The 24,460-nt window shown below is 37.5% G+C and overlaps 1 protein-coding gene across 8 annotated transcripts in view; it reads left to right on the top strand.

The window, feature by feature from the left end:
* Positions 1–2,148: 2,148 nt before the first annotated feature.
* The window catches only part of DNM1L (dynamin 1 like), a 46,630-nt gene continuing 24,318 nt past the window's right edge, over positions 2,149–24,460 (top strand). For 3 of the 8 annotated variants that reach the window (XM_084877873.1, XM_084877870.1, XM_084877869.1), the window contains exons 1-3: positions 2,186–2,406; positions 19,697–19,844; positions 24,230–24,276. In XM_084877873.1, coding sequence (XP_084733999.1) covers positions 2,305–2,406; positions 19,697–19,844; positions 24,230–24,276 — 297 coding nt within the window. In that variant the 5' untranslated portion in view covers positions 2,186–2,304. Of the gene's footprint in view, positions 2,407–19,696; positions 19,845–22,704; positions 22,744–24,229; positions 24,277–24,460 lie in introns of all 8 variants that reach the window. The other 5 variants (XM_084877872.1, XM_084877868.1, XM_084877867.1 and 2 more) reach the window with 5 other exon arrangements.

The following is a 24,460-nucleotide window of genomic DNA, read 5'->3' as shown; positions in this document are numbered from 1 at the left end:
AAATAAAATAAAAAATAAATAAAAGCAGTCACCATTGTTCTTGAAGCATGTTAATAGAAGGTTCTGGATATCACAATAGATATTTTATCATTTAAATTGAAGTATGTAATGTCTTGTAAAATTCATGACATGTCTTTCCTGGAATATATCTTATGCTTGCTCTTTTACTTTTGCCATTAGCAGTTAGGAAAAGACTATGTCTATTGGTGCCACTAATAAGAGAAAAGGTTGCCGAAACCAGCTTGGCTCAGCAGTAGAACGTCAGCCTGTGGACTGAAAGATCCCAGGTTCGATTTCGGCCAAGGGCATGTACGTTGGTTGTGGGCATATCCCCGGTAGGGGGTGTGCAAGAGGCAGCTGGTCGATGTTTCTCTCTCATTGACGATTCTAGCTCTCTCTCTCTCTCCCTTCCTTTCTGTAAGAAATCAACAAAATATATTAAATTAAAAAAAAAAAAGGTTGTAGTGCATCATTTTTGCCCCTATGAAACAGTTCCTGGTTATGGTCATGGAGTGTCACCATGAGCATACCTGCTCTTTGGTCTGTTCTGTTTCTTTGGAGTTTTGAAAATGTTTCCTCATTTTGTGTCTGAAAGTTTTGTTTTTAAGAAGAATCAAAGAAGGAAATGTTCATAAGACGTGATAAGATACCAAACCATCATGAATGGACCTTCAGGTCTTAGTTTCATTCATTTGTTCAAAAATATGTATTGAGTACCCACCATCAAGCATGTTCCCCAGGGCGACTGTGGATGGCTGTGCTGGTGAATGGTATCTACTGAAGTTGTGTAGTGCACAACTTCTACACTGCTGGTGGTCCTTGCCCTCCTGGGGATGAAATCTAGTGACTTCGAGGAAGTCTTGCTTAAACTTTCCTCCCTCTGAGACTATGCTCCATAATACACCCAATTATAGGACTACCCATTGATTTATAATGGTCCTCCGTTAGATTGTAAACTCAAAGGGGTTGAGATTTTGATTTCCTTGTCACTTTCTAGGGGCCAGGGATACATCAGTGAGTTAAATAATAATAATAATAATAAAAAATCTCTGGCTGCTAGCTGCTGATAATGTAGTAAAAGTGAGAGAGTGTAAACAAGCTCAATGTGTAGCATGCTAGATGGAGATAAACGCTAGGGAGGAAAATAAAGTAGGAAAGGGGGCTTTCTCCTCACCTACTTTGGTCTTTGCTCAAATGTCACCATTTTTCACTTTGAGATAGGAAATCTTGGAGGCTTGGAGAAGAGAGATACTATCTGTCTAAAAAGAAGAACAACATTTAGGAATAGAACAGTAGGCACACTTAGCAAAAAGCTAGTAAGGCAGTTATCAGATCTCCACTTTGTAGGGAATCAGGCCACACAGCAAATAACGTTGTATACCGAATATAGAGAACAAGGACACAGCCTTTCTTTCCCCTCCAAAACTCTGACACTCTCTTTCTGAACACGTTTTTACAAAAATCCTGGAGAACCGTTCAATCCGGGCTGGTTTTGTTATTTATTTTTTTTAAAAACATATTTTATTGATTTTTTTTACAGAGAGGAAGGGAGAGAGTTAGAAACATCCATGAGAGAGAAACATTATCAGCTGCCTCCTGCACACCCCCTCCTGGAGATATGCCTGCAACCGAGGTACATGCCCTTGACCAGAATTGAACCTAGGACCCTTAAGTCCGCAGGATGACGCTCTATCCACTGAGCCAAACCGGTGGTCTTATTATTTTAAAACCACCGGTTTGGCTGCCGCATATTAGCCTACAAACCTTCTGCACCTGGCTGGGGGGCCTGAGGCTAGGAGATATTTAAGCCTTTCCAATCCGTCCTTATTGACATCTTGGGTAATCAAGAGATTCAGCTATACTTAACACATATTCGGCATTTTCCCACCCAATATGCCTCAAGCACGGCATAAATGCATTTCTTCCCTCCAACTCTCCAGGCTTCACTCCCTTAGTCTTTTGACAAGAACCTGGAAAGTACTCCCATAACTGTTATGGCATAACAAACAATCAGCCCGCCCTCTCTGGCTCCGGGTCTGCCCGCGCCGCACAGCCTTCTGGAAGCTGTAGGCCCTGGCGGTCCTCCGCTGCAGAACTACAACTCCCGGCAGGCTTTGCTCCCCGCTACCTCCCTCTTAGCGCACGGCCTGCCGGGAGGGGGCAGGTAGCAGCCGGGCGGGCACCAATGGGTGCCGGCTCCCGAGGACAGGGCGGAGGAGAGGAGGGAGGAGGCGGAATCTGGGCCGGCCCCGGCCCCATTCATTGCCGCGGCCCGCCGGGCGGGGGTCCCGTGTTCTCGGAGTCATGGAGGCACTAATTCCTGTGATCAACAAGCTCCAGGATGTCTTCAACACCGTGGGCGCCGACATCATCCAGTTGCCTCAGATAGTCGTGGTGGGGACGCAGGTGAGAGGAGGCGAGGGCGCCGTCCGCCCAGGCCGAAGCCTGGGGCGCAGGCCCGGCCGGGGCCGCGGTGCGCACGCTCCCGGGCGGGCGGCCTGGGCGGCCTGCGGGGCGAGGGCGCTGCTTGGGGCCGGGACTGCCTGGGCTCCGGCCGCGCCCGCCGCCCGGGCCGCTTCGCCCCGGGGCCGGACTCGGGGCCTGGCCGGGCGGCGAGGGGCGGAGCCGGCGCGGCGGCTCGGCGGGTCCCAGGGGCGGGGTGCGGGAGGGAAGGGCCGCCGGGCGGAACTGGAGTCCTCGGGGAGCGGGCGCGGCTCTCCCCGCGGGCCGCCGCTTCCAAGGGCACTTGGGGGACGCGCGGGGCACGCGGGGCACCCTGGCGCGTGGAGGGCCGGCCGGCCCCTCCTCGGCTGGCTTCGCGGCCGTGGGGTGTTTTCTTCCCCTCCTGGCTTTGCCGGGGGGCTGCGGGATCCGTTCTGCACCCGCGTGCGGGCGGGGCGCACAAGGCCGCTACTGTGCAGCACCGGAGTTTTTTTTTTTTTTTTGCAGTGTAATCTATCCCTGCAGGGTTTCGAGGACGCCGAAAGCAATGAAACACAAAAGCCAGAAACAAACAAACAGACAGACAGACAGACAAACCCAAATATGAATGTTAGGAAGGAATGTCCCATTTTTCTGCATGGGCTGTGGTTTTTGTCTTGCATCTGAATTGGGCATCAAAGTTCTCTGGTCTCTTACAGGTAACAGTTTTTTAGATGCAGTATGAAGAAATAATAGTATTTCTAGAGTGACAGAGAAGTGTAAGTTTCATTTTCTCTGCCTGCTGCTTTTCTTGGTTGCAGAGGAACCATAGGACATTTATTAGAGTTCAGAGAAACGCATTTTAGAGATTACATAGTATATTGATTTTAAGTGCTTTCATTTCTTAGTGATCTTTTCTATAGAGAAAAGGGACGGTTTCCCGATGAATCGCTACATCTTGCTACAAAATTGAAGTGTAGAATATAAGTATCATGACAGGGAACTTAGTGTTCAGAGTACTATATGTATGGAGTGTATTCAAACACTGGTAACCTTGGAAACCATAGACATCCTATACTGTGTGTGTGCTTTTAATTAGTTCAAGCAATAGAAATTATTTCAAAAACAAATGTCCTTGGTCTGCTATAAGATCTGTATAGATTCTAGATTCTGCTCAGTCCTGCCTACACATATATATGGCGTCCAAATATGTATACACAAACACACACACACTTTGAATGTATACACACATTTTTAAATAATTATAAAGGCAGTGTTTGTTAAAATACATTTTATTTTCAAAATTGAGCTATCAGCTGTTAAAGTGTGTATACATTTCTCTGGGACACCCTGTAGTAGTATTTGTAACTCTTAGTATTTGTAATGATTGATGACTATGAATCATCAATATATAGCAAATGATAACCAGTATTTTTATTAAGCATATTTTCTTACTACTGTGTTCTTATTCCTAGCCCCTGTAACAGTCTGGGGTGCGTAGGTGTTCCATAAATATTTTGAATGAATATTGTTCACTGTAAGTAGAAGATATTTTAAAGCAATGGTACTTTTATAATCAAAACCAAAAAGAATATATATTGTGTGTACCATAGTGTGACAGCATGAGAAGTTTAAAGTCAAGAAGAATTTTTTGCCCTGGCCCTTAGGCTCAGTTGGTTGCTGGTTGGATTCCTGGCCAGGGCACATGCCTGGGTTAGGGGCTTTGATGCCCTGTAGGGGCCTGCAGGAGGCAGCTGATCAATGTTTCACACTCACATAGATGTTTCTCCCTCTCTCTAAAAATCAGTCAGTGGAGAGGCTGGGTAGAAAAGTAAAGATCTCTCCATTATGAAAACCATTAACATGTGCTAGCAAAAACCTGGTAGTGACAGTTAACATGCCACATTTGCATGTTGATGATTGAGATTACTCAGAAGGAAAATTACTTGATCTAATCAGGGCTGTCTCCATTTAGGTCTTCATTAGCTGAAATTCAATCCTTTATTCGAGTACAGAAGAAATACGAACAGTAAAATGTCTTTGTTCCATATTTTCCTCACTATGTTGGCAAACCTCTTCTACATGATTTGAATATAAGTATATCACTACTATTTTGTCATCTATGCCTTTAATGTTGTGTTACGTATATGTATGTGTGTGTGCATACAGCACACACCTCACATTTATATTTAATGGAGTACCATACAATGAGTGAGTTCCAGACATAAAAGTGTTTAGTTCTTACTGGTAAACTCAGTGGCAGTGATCAAGTCTTCATAAAACAGATAGTCTCTTACACATGACCTATACCTTAGTGGCTGCAGGTCCTATTTTATTGAACTTTTAGAACAATGTTTCTCAAAGTTAATATATATTAGAATCATTTTGAAAATAAGTTTCTTGGACTCCATCCCCAGAGATTTTGATTTACTAAGTCTGGGGTGGGCTAGGTACCACAGGTGATTCTGATATAGATAGTTCATAGATTCTCATTTGAAGTATATTAGTAAGTCTTGATTTTAAAATGAGTAAAACTGGGGGAAAAACACGTCAGGGAAGGGAAGCTGAGTCTCAGGGCATACCTACCATCCAGTAGCATGTTGCTTTTGGAGGCCCAGGCAGCCCTTGCTGATGCCTAACCCTTTGATTTATTAAATTTTCCAAAATTTATTGGGGCCTAAATATTTGGAGGAGTTGAGAAGAGGGAATCCTGCTTACAGCTGTCAATCATTAAGATATTTTATGATTTAGCTAAATAAATTGCTTTCCTTTCTCTAGCTCAGATCTTTTCTGTGGAAAGAACAGAAAATAGGGAGAGAAAAGGTTGGTGCTTTTAACCAGGGTGCACTTTGCAAGTGGAGGAGGAGATACGACTTAAATAACTTCTGTGAGTCAACTTGAGAAATTTAATCACTATTTCTTCAATTAAGAATTGGAAGGGGGAGCCCTCTAATGTAATCCAAGCACCAGCCAGGATAGGAATCAAAGTGCAGATAACATGAACCTGAGACTCTGGCTCAGTGTTGCTAGAGATGTATTTTTTACTTTGCCTTTTATTTCAGTGATTTTAGCAGTATATCTTCAGTAATTCAAACAAATGCAAAAAGAAAAGTAATCTTGGGTGTTTTTAAAAATATATATATATATTCTTACTGATTTCAGAGAGAAAGGGAGAGAAAGAGGTAGAAACATCAATAATGAGAATCATTGATCTATTGCCTCCTGCACTTCCCATACTGGGGATCGAGCTTGCAACCCAGGCCTTGACTGGAATGGAACGTGGGACCCTTCAGTCCTCAGGCTAATGCTCTATTCACTGAGCAGACCAGCTAGGTCTGGAATCTTGGGTTTTAAATGACCAATTTGGAAATCAATGTTATTTTATTTAGCATTTTAAAATTGAAATTTAATTCATATAAAATTCACCATTATAAAGTTTACAGTTCAGTGGTTTTAGTATATACACAAGATTGTGAAACTACCCCCACCAGTTCCAGAACATTTTCATTACCCCAGAAACTACCCATTAGCAGTCACTCCCCATTTTGCCCTATCTCCAGCCCCTGGTGAACTAATCTACTTTCTGTTTCTGTGGATTTGCCTATTCTGGACATTTCATATAAATAGCTTCTTTTTTTTAACATTAAAATTTTAATTTAAAATTAATGATTCACTAAACACATAAACTTGGAAAACTAAGCATTTCTAATAGTCAATGTCATTCCAAAATTTTCTCTGTAAATATATAATGATAGATAAGTATACAGGTGTGTTTGCAAATATGGAACCATATTTTACATGATTTACATTTAGTTTTGATTATCTCAGTATTTAAATGCATATGTAAACATTTAATTTGTTTCATATTTAATACTCATAACCAACTTTATTTTTAAAGTTATCTCTTTGGACTTTATTTTATTACTTATTTCCATGAAGAATAGAAAGTTTCAACACTAAATTGTTCCAAGATCCACAGAAAAAGAATGGAAATCACAAAGTTATTTATTTATTTTTATGTCTTTATTGTCGAGAGTATTATATTGATAGATGTCCCCCCTTGTCCACACCCCCCCTCCCCATTGCCCTCCATCACCTGAATCCCACCCCACCCCAGGCCTTCACCACCCTATTGTCTGTGCCCATGGATTTTGTATATAAGTTCTTTTGTTGATCTCTTTCTTCTCCCCCTCCCCCCTTCCCTAAGATTTATCAATGTTCCATGTTGCATGCCTCTAGTTCTATTAATCATTTTATTTATTTTCATTAGATTTCTTGTTCATTTACTTAAATTTTTATATTCAATTGTTGATATGTATTTATTGCCATTTTATTGTTCATATTTTTAATCTCTCTGCCTCTTTTTCTTCTTCCTCTTCTTTTTAAATAAGACCCTTTAACATTTCTTGTAATACTGGTTTGGTGCTGATGAACTTCACTCCCCTTTGACCTGCAAAGTTTCTGTTGGGAAATCAGCTGACAGTCATATGGGTGCTCATTTGTAGGTAACTAACTGCTTTTCTTATACTGCTTTTAAAGTTCTTCTTTGTCTTTAAGTTTTGGCATTTTAATTATGATGGGTCTTGGTGTGGGCCTCTTTGGTTTCATCTTGTTTGGGATTCTGCACTTCCTGGACTTGTAAGTCTATTTCTTTAACAAGAAAGGGGAAGCTTTCTGTCATTTTTTCTTCAAATTGGTTTTTAATTTCTTGCTCCATCTCGTCTCTTTCTAGCACTCCCATGATGTGAATGTTGGTGAACTTGTAGTTGTCCAAAGGCTCTCTTATTTTTGGATTCTTTTTTTTTTTGCTCTTTTGATTGGGTGCTTTTTGCTTTCTCGTATTCCAAATTTGATTCTTGGACTCCTCTATCCTACTGTTGATTCCCTATAAACTATTCTTCATTTCAGTTAGTATGTCCTTCTTTTCTGACTGGTCCTTTTTTCATGTCTTTAAAATTCTTACTAAGTTCCTTGACATTCTCATTAAATTCCTTGAAACTCTCATTGAGTCCCTTAAGCATCCTTATGACCATTGTTATATCTAATAGTTAGCTTGCTTCCATTTCATTTAGGTTTTTTTTTTTCCTGGAGATTTCGTTTGTTCTTTCATTTGTGACATGTTTCTTTGTCTCTGCATTTTGGCTGTTTTCCTGTGTTTGTTTCTATGTTTAGGTCAATGGTCGGCTCTTTGGCCCCTTGAGTGTGGCTCTTCCACAAAACACCACATGTGGACGCACACGTACAGTGCGATTGAAACTTCATCACCCATGTGCAGAAGTTGGTTTTCGGCTCTCAAAAGACATTTCAGTCGTTGTACTGTTGATATTTGGCTCTGTTGACTAATGAGTTTGCTGACCACTGTTGTAGGTAGAGCTCCAATATCTCCTGGAATTGGTGGAATGGCCTTGTGTAGTAGGTGTTCTGTAGGATCCAGTGGCTCAGCCTCCCCAGTCACCTAGAGCGCTCAGTGGCCCTTTGTGGGCTGTGTGCACTGTCCTGTTGTAGTTGAGTTATGATTGCTGTTGGTGTCCCTGGGAAGAATTGACCCCCAGGTCAATTGGCTGTGAGCTCAGCTGTGACTAGAGCAAAAGAGCTGCTGTGCAGGAGACACCCCTATGGAGCAGAACTTGCTTCATTGGGGCTGTGGTGCTCACTGAGTTTGCCCCTTGAGTGTGTCACTTGTAGATGTGTAGAGCTGTAATCTGGTATGTTCTGAAGCTGACTGCTGGGTGCAGTGATACTGGGGACTTCTGGGAGGTGCAAAGTCAGCCACTGCCTATGACCTGCCTGGGCCATCTGGCAGGAGCTACAGAATAATCTGAAGATGGCTGCTATTTGTGTTGGGCTAGAGGTGTCCAGGAGAGGCCAAGCTGTGAGCCTTGGCAAGCATGGCTAGTGCTGGGTCTGGGACCACTTATCGAGGTTTGAGTTTGCTGCAGCCAGCTGGTGCTTGTTTGAGAGATTTTAGAGAAGTCTGAAGCCTGAGTCAGAAAAGGCCATTCATATGGGGAAAGATGTTACAAACAGCTGGGTGGGGCTGCAAATTGTGTGGCATGGGATCTCATGGAATCATCCTGGTGAGGGCAGAATGTACAGTGTGGGCCAGGTTGATGGAGACAGAAATGGTGCCTGTCAGTCAGCTCTGGGGTGTGGGAATGGGGGAATAGGAGGGTTGTCCTAGCACTTTTGTCTGTGGAAAGCTGCCCCTGAGTTCTTGCCCTGATGCTATGTCCCTGGGTCCTTTCAAGCTACTGCCCCAGTGGTGGAGCTCAGAGGGAGTGAGTCCAAGTAAGTCTGTGCGTGTGCCCTTTAAGAGTAACTGCCTACCAGTTTGGCTCAGTGGAGAGAGCATCGGCCTGAGGACTAAAAGGTCCCGGGTTTGATTCCGGTCAAGGGCATGTACCTTGGTTGCGGGCACATCCCCAGTAGCGGGTGTGCAAGAGGCAGCTGATCTATGATTCTCTCTCATCGATGTTTCTAACTCTCTATCCCTCTCCCTTCCTCTCTGTAAAAAATCAATAAAATATATTAAAAAAAAAAAAAAAAAAAAAAAAAAAAAGAGTAACTGCCTGGGGCTCCAGCAGCCTCCATGTGGGTCAGCTAATTTCCAGCTGATTTTTACAGTCTGGAGTTACAGGGAATTCTCTTCTGGCTCTGGAACCCTGGACTGGGGTCCTAGTGTCCAGCTGTGATCCCTTATTCCTCATGGGAGGCTTCCACAGCTGAGATTATTTCTCTGCATTAAAAGCATGCCACACGTGATGTCAGACCAGGCTGTACCTCGCTTCTATTCCTCCTAATAGTCTTAGTGTGCTTTGTTCTTTAATTTTCTATATTTGTAGGATTTCCATTCAGCCAGATTTCAGGTAATTCTGAATGATCGTAGTTCTGTATTTTAGTTGTAATCTTGATGTGGTTGTGGGAGGATGTGAATACCTGTGTTTACTTATACCACCATCTTTGTTCTTCCCCCACTTTTTTAAAAAATTAAAACTTATTTTTTTAATTAGTTTATATTCAATATTATTTTATATTAGCTTTAGGTGTATAGCATACATGTCTGGCTTCTTTTGCTCAGCACAGTGCTTTAGAGATGCTTCCATGTTGATGCATATATTTGTATTTCATTATTTTTTTATGGCTGAATAATATTTCTTTGCAGCACTTTTTAACTGGTATGCTGTAAGAATTTTTAAAACATGCAATGCCTATTTAGTCATGGGCCCTGACCTTAGATTGCAAATAAGAAAATGACAACACCCAACACAACACTAGCTGTCCGGTATTCATGAGTGAAATTACACATTTTTAAATTTTTTTGTCAAATTGGCAAAAAACAGAAAAAACAAAACTTTTTTGTGTGCCACAGAATTTTAGTAATTAGTTTATGTGTGCCATCAAATGAAGAAAAAGGTTGAAAAATAACTTCATAGATATGGCACAGTTTATTATACATTCATTAATTGGTGGACATTTTGTTATGAATAATGCTGCCATGGACATTTATTTACAAATTTTTTTTGTGTGAATGTGCTTTCAGTTTGCTTGGGTATATACCTAGAAGAAGTTAAGAGTTGCTGGGATGTATGGTAATTCTATGTTTATCTTTTTGAGGAACCACCAAACTGTTTTCCACAGTAGCTATACCATTTTACATTCTCAGCAATGTTGAATTGACATTTCCATTTCTGCAAACAAGGCCATTGGGATTTGATACAGATTGTGTTTGAGTCTGTAGATTACATTGGGGAGTGTTGCTATCTTAATATTAAAACATATATAGAATTTTCAATTGATAGTTTTTATTTTTTTCAACATTAAGTCATGATGAGAAAAGTTTTGTATTGTTAATCTTATTGAGGATCTCTTATACATGAGTTGCTCTATAATGCTCTTATTGCTTTCAGTCTTTAACAATTTGATTATAATTGCTTTCCTACGTGGAATTAATTGAGCTTCATTATATAGATTAATATAACATACTATTCTTTCCTACTTTTATGCAAAAAGGGGGGATTTTTGTGGATATTAAAAGTTCATGGCCTTGCCAAAACCTGTTTGGCTCAGTGGATAGAGCGTCGGCCTGCGGACTGAAAGGTCCCGGGTTCGATTCCTGTCAGGGGCATGTACCTTGGTTGCGGGCACATCCCCAGTAGGAAGTGTGCAAGAGGCAGCTGATCAATGATTCTCTCTCGTCAATGTTTCTAACTCTCTATCCCTCTCTCTTCTTCTCTGTAAAAAATCAATAAAATATATTTAAAAAATTTTTTTTTAAAAAGTTCATGGCCTTATTAGATACCTGGATTGCACTCATTTCTTATATGTTTTAGATAGCACTGGGTCAGTAGTTTTATTAATCTCTAAAATGCTGTTTGGTCTGCATCACTTTAGCCAGTTTGGATCTTGTATAATTGGAGTGTTAATATTATTGATTTATATGTGCAATAGTTATTCCATAGAAGAACCATAGATTAATACCATGAAGTATGAAATAGCTTAAATTTCAGATTTAAGTTTTGCCAATGATGCATGGCCGGTGTGGCTCAGTGGTTGAGTGTTCACCTGTGATCCAGGAGGTCATGGTTCGATTCCACAACATGCCTAGGTTGTGGGCTCGATCCCCAGTATGGGGTGTGCAGGAAGCAGTTAATCAATAATTCTCTCTCATTGATGTTTCTCTCTCTCTCCCCCTCTCCCTTCCTCTCTGAAATTAATAAAAATATATTTAAGAAAAAATAAATTTTGCCAACAGGTAGAGGATTTGACCTCTACAGTAAAAACATTTTACTTATTTTAAATACCATTAAGTTAACATTTCCAAGGACATTCTGAGAAGCATTTAAATTAAGTGAAGCAAATATTAAGGAAACCTTTTCTATAAGTCTAAATTATTACCACATAAAAAGTTAAAAAATTAAGAAAAGTACATCTTTATCTGTTATATTAATAGCAAAATAAAGAGTTGAGAAGCCTGTAGTATATAAGATGAAAAATAAGAACTTAGACATTAAAAACTGAATTGGCATTGATCAATGGGGCATGAATGGATATTTACAACTCTGCATTTTCAACTGATGCTACTTGCCAGAGGGAAAGAGCTAAATATATGACTAAGACTTTTTCAGTAAAAGGCACCATTTCAAAATATAAATTCAAAACTCTATAAACATCATTACAGTACAATTTGGAAGAAACTAAAAGATGTCACTGAGACAAGGCACACACATCTTTAGCCCCTAAATACACAAGATATTGAATCAATTTTGGATGTAGAGATGAAAAAAGCAGGTCGCTCTATTTTCAGAATAAACCAGTTGTGACTTTTATATTGCAACTCCTGTTCCCACTCACCTTCCTGGAAAGGGTGTAGACATTCACTGGCACTGATGTAACCAATTGTTGAGGGAGCTAACACTATTTGTAATACTAAGGTAAAATTTTGGGAGCCCAGAGATGTGTTTTGTTTGGTCTGTATGTGCTGATACAAATTTTTTTTTTCCTCTTGAAAAATTGAGATATAATTGACATGTTACATTAGACTTAGATGTACATCATAATGATGTGTGAGTATGTTGAAATGATCACCACTATGAATCTAGTGACCATCCAGCACATATAGTTGTGAATCTTTTTTATCTTATAGTGAGAACTTTTAATATTTATTCTCTCAGCAACTTTGAAATATATAATACAGGGTTATTATCGATAGTTATCTTGCTGTACATAAACTGGAAATTTTAACCTTTTGATTATCATTATCCATTTTAGCCACCCCATGCCTCTGGCAACCACAATGACTTTTTTTTTTAAATTTTTTATTTACTGATTTTAGAGAGAGACGAGAGAGTAAGAGAGAGAAGCATCGATTTGTTGTTCCACTTACGCATTCATTGGTTGTTTCTTGTATATACTCTGACTAGAGCATGGAACCTTCAACCTTGGTATGTCAGGATAATGCTCTAACCAACTGAGCTACCCAACCATGGCCTGTTTTTATTTATTTTTAAATAAGATTCTACATATAAGTAAGATATGTTATTTGTCTTTTTCTGTCTGATATTTCACTTAGCATAATGCCCTCAAGGTTCATCCTAATTTTTTTCCTTTTTATGGCTGAATAATATTCTATATTACAGTATATTGTTCTTTTAAATTAGTGTGTCAGGTTTCTTTGGATATCTTCCCAGAAGTGGAATTGCTGGGTCATAAAGCAATTCCACTTTTAATTTTTGGGGGTAACTCCATACTGTTTTCCACAATGGCTGCACCAATCTGCATTCCTAACAACTGTGCACAAGAGTTCCGTATTCTGAACTTCTTCGCCAACTCATTTGTTGATTTCTTGATAATAGCCATTCTGACAGGTGTGAGGTTTTGTTGTTGCTTTAAAAAAAATATATATTTTATTGATTTTTTTACAGAGAGGAAGAGAGAGGGATAGAGAGTTAGAAACATCAATGAGAGGTATGTTCCCGGTATTCTCACTTTGCTGAGAGTTTTTATCATAAATGGGTGCTGGATTTTATCAGTTGTTTTTACTGTATCTGTTGATATGATCATGTGGTTTTTATCCTTCATTTTGTTTATGTGGCATGTCACATTTATTGATTTGTGGATATTGTACCAATCTTGCATCACTTGAATAAATCCCACTTGGTCATGTTGTACGACCTTTTCAAAGTATTGCTGGGTCTGGTTTGCTAATATTTTGTTGAGGATTTTAGCTCTGTTTATCAGTTATATCGGTCTATAATTTTCTTTCTTTGTAATGTTTTATCTGGCTTTGGAATTAAGATAATATTGGCTTTATAAAATGAGCTTCAGAGACTTTCTGTTGAGTTTTTCAGAATGCTTGAGAAGGATAGGTATTAGTTCTTTGAATGTTTGGTAAGATTCCCCTGTGAAGCCATCTGGTCCATGACCTTTGTCAGTTTCACTATTTGTAATCTGTTTATTCAGATTTTTGAGTCTTTCTGTTTCAGTTTTGGAAGATTGTATATTTCCAATCAATTCTAGGAATTGATCCATTTCTCCAGATTGTCCAGCTTGTTGGCATATAGTTGTTCATAATATTTTCTTAAAATCCTTTATATGTCTTTGGTGTGAGTTGTTACTTCTCTTTTATTTCTGATTTTATTTAGTTGGATTTCCCTCTTTTTTTTCTCTTTGTCTCTTAATACAGGCTTTTGTCTTAAAATTTACTTTGTTTACTCCAGCTTTTTTTTTTCATTTTCATTTGCATGTATTGCCTTTTTCCATTCTTTTACTTTCAGTTTGTATATTCTTAACATCTGACATGAGTCTCTTATAGGCAGCATATAGATAGGTCTTTTTTTTTTTTTTTTTTTTTTAATCTATTCAGCCACTGATACCTTCTGATTGGAGAATCAGTTCCTTTGCATTTAAAGTAATTATTGACATGTATAGACTTACCCATTTTCTTGTTTTCTATTTTATAATTCCTTTCTTCCTCTCTTGCTCTCTTCCATGTGGATTGATGATTTTCTATAGCACATATGTCAAACACAAGGCCCGTGGGCCAAATCCAGCCCGCCAGGCCTTGCAATGTGGCCCGCACCGCGCTGTCATCACTGCACTCCGCTGTCAGTTTATGACATTGTCAGTTTATGACTGTTCAGTAAACCATTCGGCCCGCGATTTAGGCTGGATTTTAGATTTTGGCCCCTTCTCTGATTGAGTTCGACACCCCTATTCTATAGGGTGGTATGTTTAAATACTTTATCTTTTGTGTTTATACTATAGGTTTTTCCTTTGGGTTTACCATGAAGCTTACATAAAGCAATTTATAATGGTCTATTTTAAATGGATAATAATCCACACAGTTTATGTTTTTGATGTTACAGTTTACATCTTTTTATCTTGTGTACCAGTAATAAATTATTGTTGTCAGTTAATTTTAGTACTTTTACCTTTTAACCTTCTTACTAAATTTAGAAGTGATGAACCTACCACATTAGATTTTGCCTTTTGCCTGATGTGTGTCACTCAGTTTTTGAGTTTCTTTCAGAGGCAGTGGTTTGGCTATAGTTGTAGATTTGGTGTGTCTGTGATAGGATGTGAGTTGAGGATCCTCTTTCTTGCTATTTTGAACAGGAACTGATGCATATAATATACAAGTGATCAGGTGCATGAATTCATGCATATTGAAAGGAAATTAATTAGAAGGTGGTTGGCGGGGTGGGACTGGGTGAGATGGACCTGACACAGGCTGGAGCCAACCTCCTGCAGTCTCTCTGGCGTCTCTGGAGTGAGCAGGGTCCCTCCAACAGGTGGCCTGCAGGGATCAGGTCGAAACCAGCTTTCCAATATCCCCTGAGAATATTTCCAATATCCCCAGAGTATGAGAGAGCTCTCTGCAAAGTTGCTGTTGTACAGGGTATTGAATGCAAACACAAGTTTGCAGTAAACCAGATTCGGGGCCGAGAATGCCCCAGTGACAACATAACCCACGGCCAAAGGTGGAATTGTGCAGTCCCGTGAGGAATTGGGCTCCCTCCTCTCTGGTTTTGGGATGTGTCACCTGAGAACCACCACTGCCAAGTCACTGCATCTTGGCAGCTCCTGTGTTGAGCATCTGTCCCCTGGTGGTCAGTGCGCATCATAGCAACCGGTTGGATGATAGGAGGGACACTTAGTATGTTAGCCTTTTATATATATATAGGTATTTTAAAAAAATGTATTAATTGCCAGTATTTAAAAATTGCTTGTGTAGGTAATTGAGTTTGTAAACCCTGTGCTCATTTGTCAGGGCTGCCATAAAAAATACCACACGGACTGGTTAGCTTAAATAACAAAAATTTATTTTCTTACTGTTTTGAAGGCTGTTGGCAGATCCAGTTTCTTCTGAGGCCTCTCTTTTACTTGCAAATGGCTGCCTTCTTACTGTGTCCTATGTGTGTTCAAATTTCCTCTTTGGTAAGGACACCTGTCAGTTTGAATTAGGACCTATCATAATGGCCTTGTTTTAATCTAATCACCTCCTTAAAGGCCCTGTCGTAAAAAAACATTTTGAGGTACACATTCTGAGGGGAGGGGGTTGATAGGATTTTAATAAATGAATTCTGGAGTAATACAGTTCAGTCCATAACAACCCGTCATTAAAATAATCTATGTACAATAGATACAGAAAAATGTACAACTGAAAATCAGTAGCCATAAAGGAGGAGATAAATCAGAATAACAAAATGCAGTCAATACAGAACTCAGGAGAGAACTTTAATAAGTATTCTTGCCGAAACCGGTTTCGCTCAGTGGATAGAGTGTCAGCCTGCGGACTGAAGGGTCCCGGGTTGGATTCCAGTCCAGGGCATGTACCTTGGTTGCGGGCACATTCCCAGTAGGGGGTGTGCAGGAGGCAGCTGATGGATGATTCTCTCTCATTGATGTTTCTGACTATCTCTCCTCCTTCCTCTCTGTAAAAAATCAATAAAATATTTATTTTTAAAAAGTATTCTTAGTGAGATAAAGACCAGCACACACGCAGTCTAAAATTATTAGACATTCAAGGAAAAATAAAAATCAGACATTCAGGCATAAGTCAATACGTCATAAGGGAAGGAAAATCAGATTATTATACCTTTATACAATAACAGTTTATGAGAGAAGACATATGAGTGAATTTATGAGAAGACATAATTTAATATGGAGTTCCATATTTAAGATACTCAAGAAACATGAGCCCAAGATTTTACATACTGTATATCCAAACTGAATTTTAATTGTAAAAGTCACAAATTGTCATTATTATGCTAAAGCTTTGTTCCCATCATCCTTTCCTGAGGAACCTTCTGGAGAACAAGGTTCAGGGGAATCAAATAACTAGAGAGACATTAACGTAAGGACTGATTGTTAGCATTGCACATATATTTAGACAACCAAGATGAAATGAGGATTAAAAAACCCCAAAAAAAACTATGGTTTGTAAAGAGGTGGGAAGGAGAATGGAGAGATCATATTCAAAACATTTAAAAAACTATTTTTAGTAATCATATTGGCAGTAGTAGTATTGGTATTATTTGGAGATTGTGTAATGTGAAATAAAAAGCAAATGAGTAATTGTGTTATTCTAATTTGTCATAAACTGTGTCCTTGAGACTCACCATATCAGAATAGAAGAGAGAGGATAGAGGCGACTGAGATTGGGGGATGTGTGTGTATAGGGTGGGCGGGCGTGTGTTTGTAGCTCAGATAGAGAAAATAAGCTAAACATTTAACTCCTGCAATTTTAAAAAAGGAGACGAGATAAATAATACATCTATACCAGAAGAAGGAGGAGGAGGAGGTAAAAGGGTGGGGAGTAAGAATGGGGAAGAGGGGAGGAGGGGGAGGAAATTAACAAAATTTAATTATATTAAATTTAAATTTACAAAATAAAAAAAACCCAATAAAATGCACCTAAGCCATAAAAAAATTACAAAATGAAATCAATAAAATGCGGATTTGACTAAATCAGTTTAATGATCATTAAAAAAGTTTGGTGAGCCGGGACCGGTTTGGCTCAGTGGATAGAGCATCGGCCTGCCGACTGAAGGGTCCTGGGTTCGATTCCCGTCAAGGACATGTATTGTACCTTGGTTGCGGGCACATCCCCAGTGGGGCGTGTGCAAGAGGCAGCTGGTCGATGTTTCTAACTCTCTGTCCCTCTCAATTCCTCTCTGTGTAAAATCAATAAAATATATTTTTAAAAAAAGTCTTTAAAAAAAAAGTTTGGTTAGAGAAAAAACAAACATAAAGACAAAATATTAGAAATAAATATGAATAATTTTTAACAACAATTTTTAAGCAGTTATGTCTATAACTTTAAAAGTCCAGGGAAATTAGATGATTTTTATGTACAGGTTTATCAAACATAAAGAACAGGACATTTCTGTGTTGTTTAAGTTATTTCAAAGTACAGGAAAAAAGTGACGGAAAGCACCATTTTATTTAATGAGAAGCATAAACCTGGGTACCAAAATGTAGCAATATTAGTTATAACTACATAATCTTCAGTATGGACCTCCATATCCTGTTTTCTCTCATGTGAGACTTTGCTGGACAACATGAATGGGCCTCCATGTCCTCTGGCTTCTGATTGGGTTTGGAAATGGAGAGCCCTGGCAAGAACTGGAGAAAGAAGGAGACTAAAGTTTGGGTGTTTATTCCCCTGGCTCATTCCTGTGTGTAGATTCCATAGTCTGGCTCTGTCTTCTGAAAGTCCTTTTCCTTGCAAGGGGGCTGTCTTTGTCACTAGCCTGGGTTATTGCACTCAGCCTTGGAGAGTCTCCTAAGCCTTATTGACAGCTTTGTAAATAGTCCCCTTGTAAATAACCTTCCTTAAGTTAACCTAAGTGGGCCACCTGCTTTCTATAGACCCTTTCTGATTTAGGATCTTGCGTTGGTAGAAAGTATGAAATTAAAAAAAGTACTACTTTTGACTTCTAAGAAAATATACAGTACAGAAAAACATTAATTACGAAGTTAAGAAAAACAGAAAAATATAAACATTTACGATATATAATACACAGGGTTTATATAGTATTTAATTTTTTACCATTTATTAGAACAGTAAGTCCTGACTTAGTGTCCTTGATAGGTTCTTAGACATTAAGAAAATGACATGATGAAACCAATTTTACCATAGGCTAATTGACTTAAACAAAAGTAAGTTCCTGTGTTATCTCAATGTTATAATGAAACTAGGGGCCTGGTACATGAAATTTGTGCATGGGGGGGGAGTCCTTCAGCCCAGCCTGAACCCTCTCCAATCTGGGACCCCTCGAACATCCCTCTCACAATCCACTGGCTCCTAACCACTTGCCTACCTGCCGGCCTGATGGCCCCTAATCACCTCTGCCTGCCAGCCTGATGCCCCTAATGGATCCCCTGCTGGCCTGATCACCCCCGAACTGAGCCTTGGGCCACTGGGCAGCCGCCATTGATGGCTTTTCTGAGCTTTGGGCCGGCCCTGGGCAGCATCCCTGGCTTGCCTGAGGCTCAGGAGCCCCTGCGGCTTTGTCCAAAGGATGTCTGGAAGATCTCCCAGTCTAATTAGCATTTTACCCTTTTATTGGTATAGATGCTGCTTAAGGAAATGACATTTTTCAAAGATCTGATGTGTTGTATTTACCTTGTTTTCTGAATGTGATCATTAAATTGTGGTTATATAGAAGAACACCCTTGTTCTTAAAGAGATATGCTTCCATATTTAGGGATGAAGTGTCATGATATATGTAACTGTCAAAGGGGACAGCAAAGGAAAAAGTATTTGTGTGCAAATAAGAGACAAAGTAAATGTGTCAATGTTCATAATTAGTGCATTTTTGTTAAGGTATTCACTCTTTTTTATCTTGTAACTCCTTTGTGGCTTTGAAATGTTCAGAATAAGAAGTTGGGGGAAATATTAAAAACAGTAAAAAATAAAATAATTATATGGCTAAACAGCTTTGTAAAACTGATAAAATGCCAACATTTGAACAAGCAATCACTGAAGGAGAAATACAGATAGCCCTTCACAAAATGATGCTTGATTTGAATAATGAAGTAACACAGATTTAAATAAGCTGTCAGTGTTCATCTATAAAAGTAGCAAAGATAATCCTCGGTGCTGATGGGGATGTAACAAATTTAATGGAAAAAAATAGCTTGGTGCCTGCCTTCATGTGTGCAGCCTGGCAATATCTGTGATTGCTCAAAGTGTGTATGATATTTAATCACAGCAGTTTCATTAAATGAAGTAAATTTAATGAGGTAATAGGAGAAGTGAGTAAGATTATATGTACAAATCATATACTTTGCAGCATGGTTAGTAGTAGCAGAAACCATTTAAATGTCCATCAGCTGGGGTTTTATTTTATGTAAGTAGAATATATTTAACTATTGAACACAGTAGTTAATATATTGATGTAAAATGGTATTTCTGATTATTATGTAAAATGTAAGCAGGTTAGATAAAAATACATACAGTACTACCCCATTTAAAGTAAATTATCTACATATTATGGACATAATTTTATCTATACCAACATTTGGGAGACTGTAAGAAAGGTAGGAGAATTATGGGGGAGTGAGACTTCTTTATTCTTTTTGTATTTTTTTAATTTTAAAGAAATAAGCATCATGTAGTAGAAAATGTAACAATTTTCATTTAAAAGTTTCTGCAATCATTTTTTTATTTAAAATAATTTTGTGTATGCTGCTGTGTTTATATAGTCTTATTGAGTGATAGATAAATCTGTTAAGGAACTCATTTTGCTCTTTTGCATTCTGTTTTCAGAGCAGTGGAAAGAGCTCAGTGCTAGAGAGCCTAGTGGGGAGGGACCTGCTTCCCAGAGGCACTGGTATTGTCACCCGGAGACCTCTCATTCTGCAGCTAGTCCATGTTTCACCTGAAGATCAACGAAAAACAACAGGAGAAGAAAATGGTAAATTTTAGAATTTGAATAAGAATTATTATTTTGGGTCAAATCTTAAAGCCATGAATTGATTAGACAGGTAGAAATTAGTGGCTGTAGCAGAATCAGAAGTCCTGTGAAGAGAAGTGGTATGCATCTTTTCTCATGAAAAAGACAAGTAATTTTTGTTGTTTTGAAAAGGATAGTAAACTTGTTTGGAATAGTACCTTTTTGTTATTCAGCTTAGTAAACTGTTGTTGTGCTGTTTAATGCAGAATTTAGTGAGAAACTCAGCAAATAGGAATCAGTTCTTTCAAAGAAAAAGTTTTTGTCTTGAGTGTTTTAAACTTTTTTCCTAGTATTTAAAACAATGTTTTTGCTTTTTATACTTTGATTTAGAATTTAAATAATTTAGATGGTAGTTTAAAGATTTTTATTTTAAATGACTGCTTTTCAGCCTAGCAGTGTTAGCTCACCTTCAGTTTTCCGATCTTACTATTGTGCCTGCTGTTTGAATCTTTTGCCCTTCAATAAGATGATTATTTTTAGAAAGTTTTAATTTTTTAAATTATTTTTTTACTACCCTTCTCTTGCTAAGGTTTACCTATATTGAACATACTGTTTTGATTTTTAGATCACCCTCCCCTAAATAATAAATTTGGATTACTAAGACAAGAAAATATGCACTGTCCTTTATTACACTTCTTTGATTAAACTGAATATTTAAGAAATGCTGTCTGTGTCCATCAGCAGATTTTAAATTACTTATTAAATATGTATCCTATATTAATCATTTATATTAGTGAACTTTGGAATGATTGATGAGAGTAATCTTCCTTTTTTAGTTCAGTGTTTGGTTCAGACTTACATTTTAAAAGTCTGTAAAGTAGCTTTAATTATTAAATGACATTTGCAGCAGAGCACCATGTTTGTTGTTCATCGCAGACATCTGTTTTCAGGGCAGTTTCATTCTACTTTCGGTATCTGATCTAAGATGATAGTATTGATGAAACCGAAGTTACTTTAATTTCTGTATCTGAATTCTTTTTCTTTACTTGTTATAGGAGCATTGGTGGTGGTAGCTTGGCCCTCACCCCCAGAGAAACAGAGTCTGTCGTGAACATTTATGACTGTAGGAAGTTAATCACTGAAGCAAGTTAATGAAGTTGTAGATATTAACAGTAACTTTTTTGGGATAGACTGTCCAAAGATATGTAGGAATCTTTTAATTATATTAGGTAGCTTCTTGGTATGTTATTCATTACTTTGCATTTCTCTATATTTTTATTGAAATTCTGGACCTGAATTTAATCATTTTGTACTAATTCATGGTCTAGTTTCAAAAATATAGAATAACACTTTAAAATTTTATTTCTACTAACTTGTTAAATTAAATTTGCCAAATACCTTAAACTACAACTTTAATGTACTATAGGGCATTCATTAGATGTCTTCCTTTTAACTTTCTTCAGTTTCCGAGAAAAAGGCAGATGATAAACCCGTCTCTCAGAAACCATTTGCTGATGTGGCAGTGTGTCTAGAAAAGGGTGTGCATTTCAGCTATAGCAGTGTTAGTTTCTCACTCTTTGCTTGTATGTCCACTGTTTTGTTGATGTCTCTTCTTGGTGGTTGGCCAGTAAATCTGCAAATCTTTACATGCATATACATATATTTTCCAAGCTTAGTGCTTATTTTTTTTTTATATAAGAAGATAAAACCTCACTTAAAATGACAATTCAGCTACCCAAAACACAAAATAGATTTCATAAATTTTGAGTACTAAATTTCATGTGTCTTATTAATATTAGGATTGTTCTTTAGTTTCTCCTCAGAGCCTCTTTATCCTCAGGATAAACAATTTTATCTAGTCATAAGCCATTTTCACTAACCCAGAGGATATTAGAAAGAATGACGCAGAAAACAGCCAGAGGAGTATAAATCACTGACAGCCTGAAAGAGAGAAGAAAGGGAAGAAAACATAATCAGAAGAACTTGAAAAGAGGAAAAAAGTATCTTACCATTTTGTACAGAGATTTATAGCCTCAGAGGGCTTTGTTATGTAACAAAGGCTGAAGTTATCAAAATAAGAGTTAAATTTAGGAGGAGCAATGTAATCTTAGATAGAGGTCAGCAAAGCTGGCTTAAGTAAAATTTTAATGTTTGATATGTATAATTATAAGGAAAATTTACTTTATTCTGAGGATTACATAGGATAACTGAGGTGTCAGTATATAAATTTTCAGTAATTTTCAGCTTGTCCCCCACTCTGCCAGTGTAAAAGAATTTTCTGATAAAATTTTAATAAAAACAAAATTAAACTATAAGAAAAAAAAAAAATCATGCTTTCCCGAAAAAGATTTCCTTTTAGACAAAATCCATAAAAAACATGCTGATTGAAGACCAAGTTGTTTTTGTGGTATTCTGTTAAATTCAATATATATTTCAAAGAACAATTCCTTAGAAAGCTCAATCTTAATGAATATATACAAGCATATTTACTTGCTCTTAAGGTTTTGAAAGGTGTGTTTGATATGTTTTATAGATTCTTTTTGACCAGGCAGTTTTTTTTTCCTTTAGTCAGTTATCAAATATCTAAGGCAAATTTTAATCCATTTATGCTAGAATTAGAAACCAGAAGTGACATAATTAATTGTAATGGAAAATAAAAATAAATTATGGCTCACAACATGTCCATTTATATTACTTAAAATATTATATACATCCCTCTAACTAGAATTATACTGAAAATTATATAGTTACAAATTTTGAATAATTGAATGCTACGAGAATTTGAAATATATTCAGGTTTCTGCACATTTTTAAAAAAGGTTTAAAATATTAGGGATAAGCACTAAACTTACCATTCTGTGCTGTTTCTCTTTAACTACAGACCCTGCTACATGGAAAAACTCAAGACACCTTTCTAAAGGTTTCCTTTTTCCATTTGTTTTTGGCCCTTTTTATATTTTGCCTGCATGTGTGCTTATGTACTCTCACAGGCTGTGTGCATTTTTTTCTTCTGTTTTTATTTGCTTATCCACATTGATTGTGTGCAGGTTTTAGTGGCTCTTGTTACCTTTTGGCATTTCATCAGATTGAAAGCTTTTTTTTTTTTTTTTAATAGTGAATGCATTGCATTTTTTAATTTAAAAAACATGCTTGTGAAGCCAGGCCTTTATAATATGAGGTAAATTCAGAACACCCCTTTGGTATGTAGTACCTGCTCTGTGAGTTCTGTTCACCTAGTTAACTCCAGTTCTCCAATGAGACTTCTTGGAAGAAGGTACTAAGCTTCAAGTAGGTGAGCATTTTACTTGTAAAAAGGATCCAGTTTTATTTACCTTTATTTCACCAAAGAATTGATCCACTTTTCCCTCAATAAGTATTTAAAGATCTTATGGTCATTTTTATTTTGATTTCAGGTAGCTGATATGCATTATTCATAAACTCAGTCATTAACATTTAAAACTCTGAATTTGGCAAAGCAGAATAGCTGTGCTTGGGGGAGGTAAAGCTAATTTACCTTTTTACAATTAAACATTTCTAGCTTCTTAGGAAACACAAAGCAAAACTTGGTAAGTTTTAGACCACTCAAACAGTACCTACAGTGAATATATTTTCCTTTTTTTTTTTTTTTTTTAAGCAAGTGTAGGAGAAACAGACTTATTGGAAACTAATGGAGTGGAGCAACTCCATACAATGCATATGCTGGGGTGTCCCCTTTCCCCTCTATTTCATTTCTTTCCTACTTTCCAGCCTAGAAACGTAGTCTTGGCTCAGAAGGGAAAAAATTCACACTGAAAGTGCATATAGGTTTTTACACAATAGTTTCATACTCCTGAGAGAGTTCTTTATAGGAAGAACAAATGTGACTTTATAGGTAACCAATGGGAAGCCAAGTTAAAAAAAATAAAAATGGGTTGAAAAGTTAGCTGTTTCATTCACATATTGCAGATTTTTACCATAAGTTATTTGTTAAGTCTAGAATATATGTTTTTTTGCATTACTCAGTAAGATCGTTAATTTTTCTTCTTTCAAGCCATTAGCATAATTGAGTACCTTGATTGGATAACCTACTTTTATGTGTAAGATATTTAAAAATAAAGAATGTACTTTTTACTATTATATAATATAAAATATGAAGAAAAGTGAACAATTTTTCCCCCCATAAAATATAAATTTCAAATGGTGGGATGACCTATGAGCAACTCTATCTGAAATTAGTCATGTTTTTGAAATGCCTGATACCATTTTTAAAATGTGAAAGGATAATTCAGCAGATCCTAAAGTACTCATGAAATTGTAATTAGTGGCAAAATAGGAACCAGTAATATTGTGTTGCATTTTTGGATTCCTAAATAAAAATAAAAAGTAACTTCCATAGTTTCCAATAAATGAAGCTTTTCTTTTTCCAGGAGTTGAAGCAGAGGAGTGGGGTAAATTTCTTCACACCAAAAATAAGGTAATGACAAAAGAATATCATGAAGAAATAACATGCTAAAAAGTTTTTTTGTACAATTAGTTGATAATTTAGTTTCTTATCATTGACATTGTGGCATGTTATGTTGAAGAAGCTGTTGCTTGTAAAATAAAGTTTATCTTAGTAACATTTCTAATCATAGTAGTTTATTTGAAAAACACTAGTT

The sequence above is a fragment of the Pipistrellus hanaki genome (genome assembly GCF_964339955.1).
Source record: "Pipistrellus hanaki genome assembly, chromosome: 3".
In the NCBI taxonomy this organism is placed as follows: Eukaryota; Metazoa; Chordata; class Mammalia; order Chiroptera; family Vespertilionidae; genus Pipistrellus; species Pipistrellus hanaki.
This window is presented reverse-complemented; position numbering and strand designations above follow the sequence as displayed.